Source organism: Coregonus clupeaformis, chromosome 6 (assembly GCF_020615455.1).
Source record: "Coregonus clupeaformis isolate EN_2021a chromosome 6, ASM2061545v1, whole genome shotgun sequence".
NCBI lineage: Eukaryota > Metazoa > Chordata > Actinopteri > Salmoniformes > Salmonidae > Coregonus > Coregonus clupeaformis.
The window spans coordinates 13,348,086-13,362,604 of NC_059197.1; the positions used below are offsets into that span (position 1 = coordinate 13,348,086).

The window sequence follows — 14,519 nt, forward strand, 5'->3', positions numbered from 1 at the left end:
GAGAATGTCATATGGTCAGATGAAACCAAAATATAACTTTTTGGTAAAAACTCAACTCGTTGTGTTTGGAGGACAAAGAATGCTGAGTTGCATCCAAAGAACACCATACCTACTGTGAAGCATGGGTGTGGAAACATCATGCTTTGGGGCTGTTTTTCTGCAAAGGGGCCAGGACGACTGATCCGTGTAAAGGAAAGAATGAATGGGGCCATGTATCGTGAGATTTTGAGTGAAAACCTCCTTCCATCAGCAAGGGCATTGAAGATGAAACGTGGCTGGGTCTTTCAGCATGACAATGATCCCAAACACACCACCCGGGCAACAAAGGAGTGGCTTCGTAAGAAGCATTTCAAGGTCCTGGAGTGGCCTAGCCAGTCTCCAGATCTCAACCCCATAGAAAATCTTTGGAGGGGAGTTGAAAGTCCGTGTTGCCCAGCGACAGCCCCAAAACATCACTGCTCTAGAGGAGATCTGCATGGATGAATGGGCCAAAATACCAGCAACAGTGTGTGAAAACCTTGTGAAGACTTACAGAAAACGTTTGACCTGTGTCATTGCCAACAAAGGGTATATAACAAAGTATTGAGAAACTTTTGTTATTGACCAAATACTTATTTTCCACCATAATTTGCAAATAAATTCATTACAAATCCTAAAATGTGATTTTCTGGATTTTTTTTTCTCATTTTGTCTGTCATAGTTGACGTGTACCTATGATGAAAATTACAGGCCTCTCTCATCTTTTTAAGTGGGAGAACTTGCACAATTGGTGGCTGACTAAATACTTTTTTTCCCCACTGTATCTAATGCCCTCTGTGAGGCTGCGTCCCCATTCTGTTGATATATCTAATGCCCTCTGTGAGGCTGCGTCCCCATTCTGTTGATATTTCTAATGCCCTCTGTGAGGCTGCGTCCCCATTCTGTTGATATTTCTAATGCCCGCTGTGAGGCTGCGTCCCCATTCTGTTGATATTTCTAATGCCCTCTGTGAGGCTGCGTCCCCATTCTGTTGATATATCTAATGCCCTCTGTGAGGCTGCGTCCCCATTCTGTTGATATTTCTAATGCCCTCTGTGAGGCTGCGTCCCCATTCACTTGCACACTATCAGTCATGGATCTAACAACGTTGGAAGCTCCCTCTAGCCAATGATTACACCAATCCATAAAGTGTTCAAGTGCACACTTTGTGAAAAGGTTGGAGAATTGAGATGCAGCCCGACCCTGTACCAATCCTCTTTCTGACCTCTCTTCTAAACTCCTCACTCTGAATCTTGACTAAACTGTGTGTGTGTGTGTGTGTGTGTGTGTGTGTGTGTGTGTGTGTGTGTGTGTGTGTGTGTGTGTGTGTGTGTGTGTGTGTGTGTGTGTGTCCTCTACTTAACTCCACAGGCCCACCAGCTGGATCCCACCAAACATTACATCCGCCTTAAGTTCCTCCTGGAGAACCAAGTCCAGTTCTACATCCCTAAGCCTGAAGAGCACCTGTGTGACTTGGTATGATTCTGATTTTCTCCTCACAGATTATCTCCTGTCACAGTCTTAGCATCCCACTGAGATCACACACACACACACACACACACACACACACACACACACACACACCAGCGTATAAATAAATTAGACTCACTCCTCGTCGTATTCCATTCCTGCTCTTTGTGTAATAAGACATTCATGTTCCTTCCATCTCTCTTCATCTCTCTCTCTCTCGCTCTCTCTCTCTCTTGATCTCTCTTTCTCCATCTCTCCTTCTCTCTTCATCTCTCCTCTCTCTCCATTTCTCCTTTTCTCTCTCCATCTCTCCTTCTCTCTCCATCTCTTCTCTCTCTCCATCTCTCCTCTCTCTCCATCTCTCTCTTCATCTCTCCTCTCTCTCCATCTCTCCTTCTCTCTCTCCTTCTCTCTCTTCATCTCTTTCTCTTGATCTCTCTTTCTCTCTCCATCTCTCCTTTTCTCTCTCCATCTCTCCTTCTCTCTCTCTCTCGCTCTCTCCTTCATCTCTCCACAGCTTTATAAAGAGATAGAGCTGGGCTCCAAAATAACTAAAGTCATCCAGTTCGACAGGGATGAATCCTGTATGATTGGTTACGGTAAGGATGAATCCTGTATGATTGGTTAGGGTTAGGCACCCTATTCCCTATATAGTACACTACTTTTGACCAGAGCCCTTTGGGACCTGGTTAAAAGTAGTACACTTCACTATAAAGACAATGGGGTGGCATTTGGGACGCAGACAATGTCATATATATATCCACATTCACAGATCATTTGACTTGCTAAGAATGCAATTCTGAAGCCACTCCACTTTTAATTACTATCATGTTGTAGTATACAGAGTGCATATTTCCACCAGTATGTGTTGAGAGAATACTTCCACTAGCGGTTGTGTTGTGATGTATCCTGTTATTGACTTCTAGTCACATCTCAGATTACCTGTATTTCTTAGACTGATCCCTGTCAGGGCAGAGAAAATAAATCCCAGGTGATTTAGTGATGTGCTTTCAATAATGAAATCTTTCTCTCTCTCTCTCTCTCTCTCTCTCTCTCTCTCTCTCTCTCTCTCTCTCTCTCTCTCTCTCTCTCTCTCTCTCTCTCTCTCTCTCTCTCTCCCCTCCCTCCCTTCCCTCCCTCCCTCCCTCCCTCCCGCCTCTCCTCCAGGGTTCTCTATCTCAGTGGTGGAGGAGGATTCGGTGCAGCAGCTCTACATAACCGATGTGAAGGCGGGAGGATTAGCCTTCGCTAGAGGTTCATTACCACACATCCATCAAATCAGTTTCCATCTACACTCCCATCTATCTGTATCTGAGAATATAATAGACACAGAACAGAGACAAGACAGAGAGGGCAGGGAGTGGGAAGATATCATACGATTAGTTTCATCATCAGCCATCTCAATACAATCTCCACTGAAAAGTACAATCACATAATTACTGCAGTTGATGAGACATTCATAAAACTGTGTGTGTGTGTGTCAGGGGAATACTCTCTCCAGTGTTAATGTTGAGGAGGTCAATATGGGGGGTTGTGAAGGATTTATTTTTAGAAATGCATGAATGCATATTAATGCCTCATTTGATAAGGGTTTAGGGGACTAAAGAAAACAGCCATCCAACTGATTAGCATAACAATCCTCAGGGCTACATGGCTGAATATGACAACACACTGATAAGTGTTTTGATGGACATGTTTATAATTTGAAGAGACAGCCTTGAAAATGTTCATCTTGTCTTAGTGTCATAAATAATCCTTGGTTCCTGCCTGTGCTTGGTAAAGATATGAGGGGGGGGACATGACCTCCACCTTAGGACCACCTTAGGACCATCTGGCAGAACGCCCAGAATATGTTCTATAAGTTAAGCGCGCTGATAGTAAAGAATGATTCATTTAAGATTGACTTTGAGTGTCCCTGTGTAGAATTTCCATGACCGTGTCTTTGTCCCAAACTGCACCCTATTCCCTACGTAGTGCACTACTTTTGACCAGAGCCCATAGGGCCCTATATAAGGAATAGGGTGCCATTTGGGACACAAGCAGAGTCATATCTCTGTAGAATGTATCAGTGTGGCGGTGTGCCGATAAGGATCCATACGGCAGATTAGAGTTTGCAGCAAGCCATAGAGGATCCATACGGCAGATTATAGTTTGCAGCAGGCCATAGAGGATACATACGGCATATTAGATCTTGCAGCAAGCCATAGAGGATACATACGGCATATTAGATCTTGCAGCAAGCCATAGAGGATACATACGGCATATTAGATCTTGCAGCAAGCCATAGAGGATACATACGGCAGATTAGATCTTGCAGCAAGCCATAGGGGATACATACGGCAGATTAGAGCTTGCAGCAAGCCATAGAGGATACATACGGCAGATTAGAGCTTGCAGCAAACCATAGAGGATCCATACTGCAGATTAGAGTTTGCAGCAAGCCATAGGGGATACATACTGCAGATTAGATCTTGCAGCAGGCCATAGAGGACAGCTGTGGTTCCTCAGTGGATGACATTTCTCAGGCCACATAGAAAGAAAAGTGGGTCAGGCCTGTGGAGGGAGGGAGTTTGTTTAGTTTTGTTCAGCTCATACAATACATCTCAGATGAGCATGTATGAACTCACACTAATATACTATGTTGGTCCTCCAGGTCTGAATGCGGGCGATGAGATCTTGCAGCTGAATGGGAAGGACTCGTGCAGACTGAACTTCTCAGATATGAAGGAGGCGTTCTCCCAGGCCTCCCTGTCCCTGACCGTCAACACTCTGCCCTCTACAGACCGACGCCAGATCTGTTACCTGCCCCCCCGACGCTCTGACGCACAGGATGACCTCTATACTGACATGTTCTCAATGAGCCAGGGTGAGTTACAGTAGACCTCTATACTGACATGTTCTCTATGAGCCAGGGTGAGTTACAGTAGACCTCTATACTGACATGTTCTCTATGAGCCAGGGTGAGTTACAGTAGACCTCTATACTGACATGTTCTCTGAGCCAGGGTGAGTTACAGTAGACCTCTATACTGACATGTTCTCTATGAGCCAGGGTGAGTTACAGTAGACCTCTATACTGACATGTTCTCTATGAGCCAGGGTGAGTTACAGTAGACCTCTATACTGACATGTTCTCTATGAGCCAGGGTGAGTTACAGTAGACCTCTATACTGACATGTTCTCTATGAGCCAGGGTGAGTTACAGTAGACCTCTATACTGACATGTTCTCTATGAGCCAGGGTGAGTTACAGTAGACCTCTATACTGACATGTTCTCTATGAGCCAGGGTGAGTTACAGTAGACCTCTATACTGACATGTTCTCTATGAGCCAGGGTGAGTTACAGTAGACCTCTATACTGACATGTTCTCTATGAGCCAGGGTGAGTTACAGTAGACCTCTATACTGACATGTTCTCTATGAGCCAGGGTGAGTTACAGTAGACCTCTATACTGACATGTTCTCTATGAGCCAGGGTGAGTTACAGTAGACCTCTATACTGACATGTTCTCTATGAGCCAGGGTGAGTTACAGTAGACCTCTATACTGACATGTTCTCTATGAGCCAGGGTGAGTTACAGTAGACCTCTATACTGACATGTTCTCTATGAGCCAGGGTGAGTTACAGTAGACCTCTATACTGACATGTTCTCTATGAGCCAGGGTGAGTTACAGTAGACCTCTATACTGACATGTTCTCTATGAGCCAGGGTGAGTTACAGTAGACCTCTATACTGACATGTTCTCTATGAGCCAGGGGTGAGTTTCAGTAGACCTCTATACTGACATGTTCTCTATGAGCCAGGGTGAGTTACAGTAGACCTCTATACTGACATGTTCTCTATGAGCCAGGGTGAGTTACAGTAGACCTCTATACTGACATGTTCTCAATGAGCCAGGATAAGTAGGGGCTAGGCCTGCGTCCCAAATGGCACCCTATTCACTATATAGTGCACTACTTTGACCAACCCAAGACCTATGGGCCCTAGTCAACAGTACTGCACTAAATAGGAAACATTTGGGAACCTGGTGATATTATTATGTTAGAAGGACAGCTGGTCACCATGGTCTGTCTGATAATAGGGTGGTTTTATTACGCTAGAAGGACAGCTGGTCACCATGGTCTGTCTGATAATAGGGTGGTTTTATTACGCTAGAAGGACAGCTGGTCACCATGGTCTGTCTGATAATAGGGTGGTTTTATTACGCTAGAAGGACAGCTGGTCACCATGGTCTGTCTGATAATAGGGTGATTTTATTACGCTAGAAGGACAGCTGGTCACCATGGTCTGTCTGATAATAGGGTGGTTTTATTACGCTAGAAGGACAGCTGGTCACCATGGTCTGTCTAATAATAGTGTTGTTTTATTACGCTAGAAGGACAGCTGGTCACCATGGTCTGTCTGATAATAGGATGGTTTTATTACGCTAGAAGGACAGCTGGTCACAATGGTCTGTCTGATAATAGGGTGGTTTTATTACGCTAGAAGGACAGCTGGTCACCATGGTCTGTCTGATAATAGGGTGGTTTTATTACGCTAGAAGGACAGCTGGTCACCATGGTCTGTCTGATAATAGGGTGGTTTTATTACGCTAGAAGGACAGCTGGTCACCATGGTCTGTCTGATAATAGGGTGGTTTTATTACGCTAGAAGGACAGCTGGTCACCATGGTCTGTCTGATAATAGGGTGGTTTTATTACGCTAGAAGGACAGCTGGTCACAATGGTCTGTCTGATAATAGGGTGGTTTTATTAAGCTAGAAGGACAGCTGGTCACCATGGTCTGTCTGATAATAGGGTGGTTTTATTAAGCTAGAAGGACAGCTGGTCACCATGGTCTGTCTGATAATAGGGTGGTTTTATTATGGTAGAAGGACAGCTGGTCACCATGGTCTGTCTGATAATAGGGTGGTTTTATTACGCTAGAAGGACAGCTGGTCACCATGGTCTGTCTGATAATAGGGTGGTTTTATTACGCTAGAAGGACAGCTGGTCACCATGGTCTGTCTGATAATAGGGTGGTTTTATTACGCTAGAAGGACAGCTGGTCACCATGGTCTGTCTGATAATAGGGTGGTTTTATTACGCTAGAAGGACAGCTGGTCACCATGGTCTGTCTGATAATAGGGTGGTTTTATTACGCTAGAAGGACAGCTGGTCACCATGGTCTGTCTGATAATAGGGTGGTTTTATTACGCTAGAAGGACAGCTGGTCACCATGGTCTGTCTGATAATAGGGTGGTTTTATTACGCTAGAAGGACAGCTGGTCACCATGGTCTGTCTGATAATAGGGTGGTTTTATTACGCTAGAAGGACAGCTGGTCACCATGGTCTGTCTGATAATAGGGTGGTTTTATTACGCTAGAAGGACAGCTGGTCACCATGGTCTGTCTGATAATAGGGTGGTTTTATTACGCTAGAAGGACAGCTGGTCACCATGGTCTGTCTGATAATAGGGTGGTTTTATTACGCTAGAAGGACAGCTGGTCACCATGGTCTGTCTGATAATAGGGGTGGTTTTATTACGCTAGAAGGACAGCTGGTCACCATGGTCTGTCTGATAATAGGGTGGTTTTATTACGCTAGAAGGACAGCTGGTCCCCATGGTCTGTCTGATAATAGGGTGGTTTTATTACGCTAGAAGGACAGCTGGTCCCCATGGTCTGTCTGATAATAGGGTGGTTTTATTACGCTAGAAGGACAGCTGGTCACCATGGTCTGTCTGATAATAGGGTGGTTTTATTACGCTAGAAGGACAGCTGGTCACCATGGTCTGTCTGATAATAGGGTGGTTTCATTACGCTAGAAGGACAGCTGGTCACAATGGTCTGTCTATGTTGTTTATGTTTGTATTGTTAATATTCTTCATGTTCCAGAGGAAATTCTGGATGACGGGGTCGGTCTGGTGCTGGACAGTTCTGGAGACAGCCTGGATGACGACTTTGAGATGTTCAGCGAGGCAGACCAATGCAGAAAGGTAAGGGTCTCATCTCATTCCTATTGAACGTTTTATTCAAGCAGGGATGTCCCATTGAGACCAACGTCTCTATTCCATGGGAGCCCTGCATCACATGAATGCAGTAAATACAAAGTGCATAATAATGAACCGGTGATACAAACATTTAGTTGATGTGAGTATGTTGACACTGTGGTTCACTGGACGTTGTTCTAGGAGGTCAGCAGCAGTGGTTCATCTCTGTGTGTCACTGGACGTTGTTTTAGGAGGTCTCTAGCAGTGGTAAATCTCTGTGGATGTGAGTTGCTTTTTGAGTAGAGTTGATTGGACTCCTTTCATGAATGTCATCTGTAGTGTTGTCTCTTTGGGAACTCTCTCTTTGTCCCTTGCATCCTCCCTTCCATCCTCCCTTCCAGCTTTGTGATATTAAAAACAGAATAATCAGGTGATGTCCCCTCTCTGCACCATATTCTGCACCGTCTGTAATCAGGCGATGTCCCCCTGCACCATATTATGCACCGTCTGTAATCAGGCAATGTCCCCTCTCTGCACCATATTCTGCACCGTCTGTAATCAGGCGATATCCCCTCTCTCTGCACCATATTCTGCACCGTCTGTAATCAAGCGACGTCCCCTCTCTGCACCATATTCGGAATTGTCTGTAATCAGGCGACGTCCCCTCTCTTCACCATATTCTGCACCGTCTGTAATCAGGCGACGTCCCCTCTCCACCATATTCTGCACCGTCTGTAATCAGGCGACGTCCCCTCTCTGCACCATATTCTGAACAGTCTGTAATCAGGTGATGTCCCCTCTCTGCACCATATTCTGCACCGTCTGTAATCAGGCGACGTCCCCTCTCTGCACCATATTCTGCACCGTCTGTAATCAGGTGATGTCACCTCTCTGCACCATATTCTGCACCGTCTGTAATCAGGTGATGTCACCTCTCTGCACCATATTCTGCACTGTCTGTAATCAGGCGATGTCCCCTCTCTGCACCAAATTCTGAACTGTCTAATCAGGCGACGTCCCCTCTCTGCATCATATTCTGCACCGTCTGTAATCAGGCAATGTCCCCTCTCTGCACCATATTCTGCACCGTCTGTAATCAGGCGACATCCCCTCTATGCACCATATTCTGCACCGTCTGTAATCAGGCGACGTCCCCTCTCTCCACCATATTCTGCACCGTCTGTAATCAGGTGATGTCCCCTCTCTGCACCATATTCTGAACAGTCTGTAATCAGGCGACGTCCCCTCTCTTCACCATATTCTGCACCGTCTGTAATCAGGTGATGTCCCCTCTCCACCATATTCTGCACCGTCTGTAATCAGGTGATGTCCCCTCTCTGCACCATATTCTGCACCGTCTGTAATCAGGTGATGTCACCTCTCTGCACCATATTCTGCACCGTCTGTAATCAGGCGACATCCCCTCTATGCACCATATTCTGAACAGTCTGTAATCAGGCGACGTCCCCTCTCTGCACCATATTCGGAATTGTCTGTAATCAGGCGATGTCCCCTCTCCACCATATTCTGCACCGTCTGTAATCAGGCGACGTCCCCTCTCTCCACCATATTCTGCACCGTCTGTAATCAGGTGATGTCCCCTCTCTGCACCATATTCTGAACAGTCTGTAATCAGGCGACGTCCCCTCTCCACCATATTCTGCACTGTCTGTAATCAGGCGACGTCCCCTCTCTGCACCATATTCTGCACCGTCTGTAATCAGGTGATGTCACCTCTCTGCACCATATTCTGCACCGTCTGTAATCAGGCGACGTCCCCTCTCTGTACCATATTCTGCACCGTCTGTAATCAGGCGACGTCCCCTTTCTGCACCAAATTCTGCACCGTCTGTAATCAGGCGACGTCCCCTTTCTGCACCAAATTCTGCACCGTCTGTAATCAGGCGACGTCCCCTTTCTGCACCATATTCTGCACCGTCTGTAATCAGGCAATGTCCCCTCTCTGCACCATATTCTGCACCATCTGTAATCAGGCGACGTCCCCTTTCTGCACCAAATTCTGCACCGTCTGTAATCAGGCGACGTTCCCTTTCTGCACCATATTCTGCACCGTCTGTTATCAGGCGACGTCCACTCTCTGCACCATATTCTGCACCGTCTGTAATCAGGCGACGTCCCCTTTCTGCACCATATTCTGCACCGTCTGTAATCCGGCGACGTCCCCTCTCTGCACCATATTCTGCACCGTCTGTAATCAGGCGACGTCCCCTCTCTGTACCTTATTCTGCACCATCTGTAATCAGGCGACGTCCCCTTTCTGCACCAAATTCTGCACCATCTGTAATCAGGCGACGTCCCCTTTCTGCACCAAATTCTGCACCGTCTGTAATCAGGCGACGTCCCCTCTCTGCACCATATTCTGCACCGTCTGTAATCAGGCGACGTCCCCTTTCTGCACCATATTCTGCACCGTCTGTAATCAGGCGACGTCCCCTCTCTGCACCATATTCTGCACCGTCTAATCAGGCGACGTCCCCTCTCTGTACCTTATTCTGCACCATCTGTAATCAGGCGACGTCCCCTTTCTGCACCAAATTCTGCACCATCTGTAATCAGGCGACGTCCCCTTTCTGCACCAAATTCTGCACCGTCTGTAATCAGGTGATGTTCCCTTTCTGCACCATATTCTGCACCGTCTGTTATCAGGCGACGTCCCCTTTCTGCACCAAATTCTGCACCGTCTGTAATCAGGCGACGTCCCCTTTCTGCACCAAATTCTGCACCGTCTGTAATCAGGCGACGTCCCATCTCTGTACCTTATTCTGCACCATCTGTAATCAGGCGACGTCCCCTTTCTGCACCAAATTCTGCACCATCTGTAATCAGGCGACGTCCCCTTTCTGCACCAAATTCTGCACCGTCTGTAATCAGGCGACGTCCCCTCTCTGCACCATATTCTGCACCGTCTGTAATCAGGCGACGTCCCCTTTCTGCACCATATTCTGCACCGTCTGTAATCAGGCGACGTCCCCTCTCTGCACCAAATTCTGCACTGTCTGTAATCAGGCGACGTCCCCTCTCTGTACCTTATTCTGCACCATCTGTAATCAGGCGACGTCCCCTTTCTGCACCATATTCTGCACCATCTGTAATCAGGCGACGTCCCCTTTCTGCACCAAATTCTGCACCGTCTGTAATCAGGCCACGTCCCCTTTCTGCACCAAATTCTGCACCGCCTGTAATCAGGAGACGTTCGACGTCCCCTTTCTGCACCAAATTCTGCACCGTCTGTAATCAGGCGACGTCCCCTCTCTGCACCATATTCTGCACCGTCTGTAATCAGGCGACGTCCCCTTTCTGCACCATATTCTGCACCGTCTGTAATCAGGCGACGTCCCCTCTCTGCACCATATTCTGCACCGTCTAATCAGGCGACGTCCCCTCTCTGTACCTTATTCTGCACCATCTGTAATCAGGCGACGTCCCCTTTCTGCACCAAATTCTGCACCATCTGTAATCAGGCGACGTCCCCTTTCTGCACCAAATTCTGCACCGTCTGTAATCAGGTGACGTTCCCTTTCTGCACCATATTCTGCACCGTCTGTTATCAGGCGACGTCCCCTTTCTGCACCAAATTCTGCACCGTCTGTAATCAGGCGACGTCCCCTTTCTGCACCAAATTCTGCACCGTCTGTAATCAGGCGACGTCCCATCTCTGTACCTTATTCTGCACCATCTGTAATCAGGCGACGTCCCCTTTCTGCACCAAATTCTGCACCATCTGTAATCAGGCGATGTCCCCTTTCTGCACCAAATTCTGCACCGTCTGTAATCAGGCGACGTCCCCTCTCTGCACCATATTCTGCACCGTCTGTAATCAGGCGACGTCCCCTTTCTGCACCAAATTCTGCACCGTCTGTAATCAGGCCACGCCCCTTTCTGCACCAAATTCTGCACCGCCTGTAATCAGGAGACGTTCGACGTCCCCTTTCTGCACCAAATTCTGCACCGTCTGTAATCAGGCGACGTCCCCTCTGCACCATATTCTGCACCGTCTGTAATCAGGCGACGTCCCCTTTCTGCACCATATTCTGCACCGTCTGTAATCAGGCGACGTCCCCTCTCTGCACCATATTCTGCACCGTCTAATCAGGCGACGTCCCCTCTCTGTACCTTATTCTGCACCATCTGTAATCAGGCGACGTTTCCTTTCTGCACCAAATTCTGCACCATCTGTAATCAGGCGACGTCCCCTTTCTGCACCAAATTCTGCACCGTCTGTAATCAGGTGACGTTCCCTTTCTGCACCATATTCTGCACCGTCTGTTATCAGGCGACGTCCCCTTTCTGCACCAAATTCTGCACCGTCTGTAATCAGGCGACGTCCCCTTTCTGCACCATATTCTGCACCGTCTGTAATCAGGCGACGTCCCCTCTCTGCACCAAATTCTGCACTGTCTGTAATCAGGCGACGTCCCCTCTCTGTACCTTATTCTGCACCATCTGTAATCAGGCGACGTCCCCTTTCTGCACCATATTCTGCACCATCTGTAATCAGGCGACGTCCCCTTTCTGCACCAAATTCTGCACCGTCTGTAATCAGGCCACGTCCCCTTTCTGCACCAAATTCTGCACCGCCTGTAATCAGGAGACGTTCGACGTCCCCTTTCTGCACCAAATTCTGCACCGTCTGTAATCAGGCGACGTCCCCTCTCTGCACCATATTCTGCACCGTCTGTAATCAGGCGACGTCCCCTTTCTGCACCATATTCTGCACCGTCTGTAATCAGGCGACGTCCCCTCTCTGCACCATATTCTGCACCGTCTAATCAGGCGACGCCCCTCTCTGTACCTTATTCTGCACCATCTGTAATCAGGCGACGTCCCCTTTCTGCACCAAATTCTGCACCATCTGTAATCAGGCGACGTCCCCTTTCTGCACCAAATTCTGCACCGTCTGTAATCAGGTGACGTTCCCTTTCTGCACCATATTCTGCACCGTCTGTTATCAGGCGACGTCCCCTTTCTGCACCAAATTCTGCACCGTCTGTAATCAGGCGACGTCCCCTTTCTGCACCAAATTCTGCACCGTCTGTAATCAGGCGACGTCCCATCTCTGTACCTTATTCTGCACCATCTGTAATCAGGCGACGTCCCCTTTCTGCACCAAATTCTGCACCATCTGTAATCAGGCGATGTCCCCTTTCTGCACCAAATTCTGCACCGTCTGTAATCAGGCGACGTCCCCTCTCTGCACCATATTCTGCACCGTCTGTAATCAGGCGACGTCCCCTTTCTGCACCAAATTCTGCACCGTCTGTAATCAGGCCACGTCCCCTTTCTGCACCAAATTCTGCACCGCCTGTAATCAGGAGACGTTCGACGTCCCCTTTCTGCACCAAATTCTGCACCGTCTGTAATCAGGCGACGTCCCCTCTCTGCACCATATTCTGCACCGTCTGTAATCAGGCGACGTCCCCTTTCTGCACCATATTCTGCACCGTCTGTAATCAGGCGACGTCCCCTCTCTGCACCATATTCTGCACCGTCTAATCAGGCGACGTCCCCTCTCTGTACCTTATTCTGCACCATCTGTAATCAGGCGACGTCCCCTTTCTGCACCAAATTCTGCACCATCTGTAATCAGGCGACGTCCCCTTTCTGCACCAAATTCTGCACCGTCTGTAATCAGGTGACGTTCCCTTTCTGCACCATATTCTGCACCGTCTGTTATCAGGCGACGTCCCCTTTCTGCACCAAATTCTGCACCGTCTGTAATCAGGCGACGTCCCCTTTCTGCACCAAATTCTGCACCGTCTGTAATCAGGCGACGTCCCATCTCTGTACCTTATTCTGCACCATCTGTAATCAGGCGACGTCCCCCTTTCTGCACCAAATTCTGCACCATCTGTAATCAGGCGACGTCCCCTTTCTGCACCAAATTCTGCACCGTCTGTAATCAGGCGACGTCCCCTCTCTGCACCATATTCTGCACCGTCTGTAATCAGGCGACGTCCCCTTTCTGCACCATATTCTGCACTGTCTGTAATCAGGCGACGTCCCCTCTCTGCACCATATTCTGCACTGTCTGTAATCAGGCGACGTCCCCTCTCTGTAAATTATTCTGCACCATCTGTAATCAGGCGACGTCCCCTTTCTGCACCAAATTCTGCACCGTCTGTAATCAGGCGACGTCCCCTCTCTGCACCATATTCTGCACCGTCTGTAATCAGGCGACTTCCCCTCTCTGTACCTTATTCTGCACCATCTGTAATCAGGCGACGTCCCCTTTCTGCACCAAATTCTGCACCGTCTGTAATCAGGCGACGTCCCCTTTCTGCACCAAATTCTGCACCGTCTGTAATCAGGTGACGTTCCCTTTCTGCACCATATTCTGCACCGTCTGTTATCAGGCGACGTCCCCTTTCTGCACCAAATTCTGCACCGTCTGTAATCAGGCGACGTCCCCTTTCTGCACCAAATTCTGCACCGTCTGTAATCAGGCGACGTCCCCTCTCTGTACCTTATTCTGCACCATCTGTAATCAGGCGACGTCCCCTTTCTGCACCAAATTCTGCACCGTCTGTAATCAGGCGACGTCCCCTTTCTGCACCAAATTCTGCACCGTCTGTAATCAGGCGACGTTCCCTTTCTGCACCATATTCTGCACCGTCTGTTATCAGGCGACGTTCCCTTTCTGCACCAAATTCTGCACCGTCTGTAATCAGGCGACGTCCCCTCTCTGCACCATGTTCTGCATCGTCTGCCACCAGCTCATTGACTCTTGGCTGGAGAATAGAGTAATACAGACATACAGTTTCTCCTTGCCACTCCTAAATAAATGTGCATGATTCAGACTCTCGTTCGTGACCCAATTTTTCCTTTATCTGCGATTGCCAGTTTTACATATGATGCAGAAAGTCCTTACAGAGAATTGGAGCCATTTCAAAGCTTTGAAAATAAATACATCTCCATCATCACATCTAGTTACTTTAGCTGCTCAACACCTTTGTTAATATGTCAGCTTTGGCTACATAGTTGGATGAATCCTCTGTGGACCAGGCATGCTACAGCCAAGGGAATGGAGGAATGGGATGG

At 48.0% G+C, this 14,519-nt stretch overlaps 1 protein-coding gene across 1 annotated transcript in view; it reads left to right on the forward strand.

Moving 5' to 3' along the window:
* The window catches only part of LOC121567684 (rho guanine nucleotide exchange factor TIAM1), a 169,982-nt gene that overhangs the window by 98,861 nt on the left and 56,602 nt on the right, over positions 1 to 14,519 (forward strand). Inside the window, exons 13-17 of the mRNA XM_041877898.2 lie at positions 1,390 to 1,494; positions 2,006 to 2,087; positions 2,656 to 2,742; positions 4,142 to 4,354; positions 7,366 to 7,466. Coding sequence (XP_041733832.2) covers positions 1,390 to 1,494; positions 2,006 to 2,087; positions 2,656 to 2,742; positions 4,142 to 4,354; positions 7,366 to 7,466 — 588 coding nt within the window. The remainder of the gene's footprint in view (positions 1 to 1,389; positions 1,495 to 2,005; positions 2,088 to 2,655; positions 2,743 to 4,141; positions 4,355 to 7,365; positions 7,467 to 14,519) is intronic.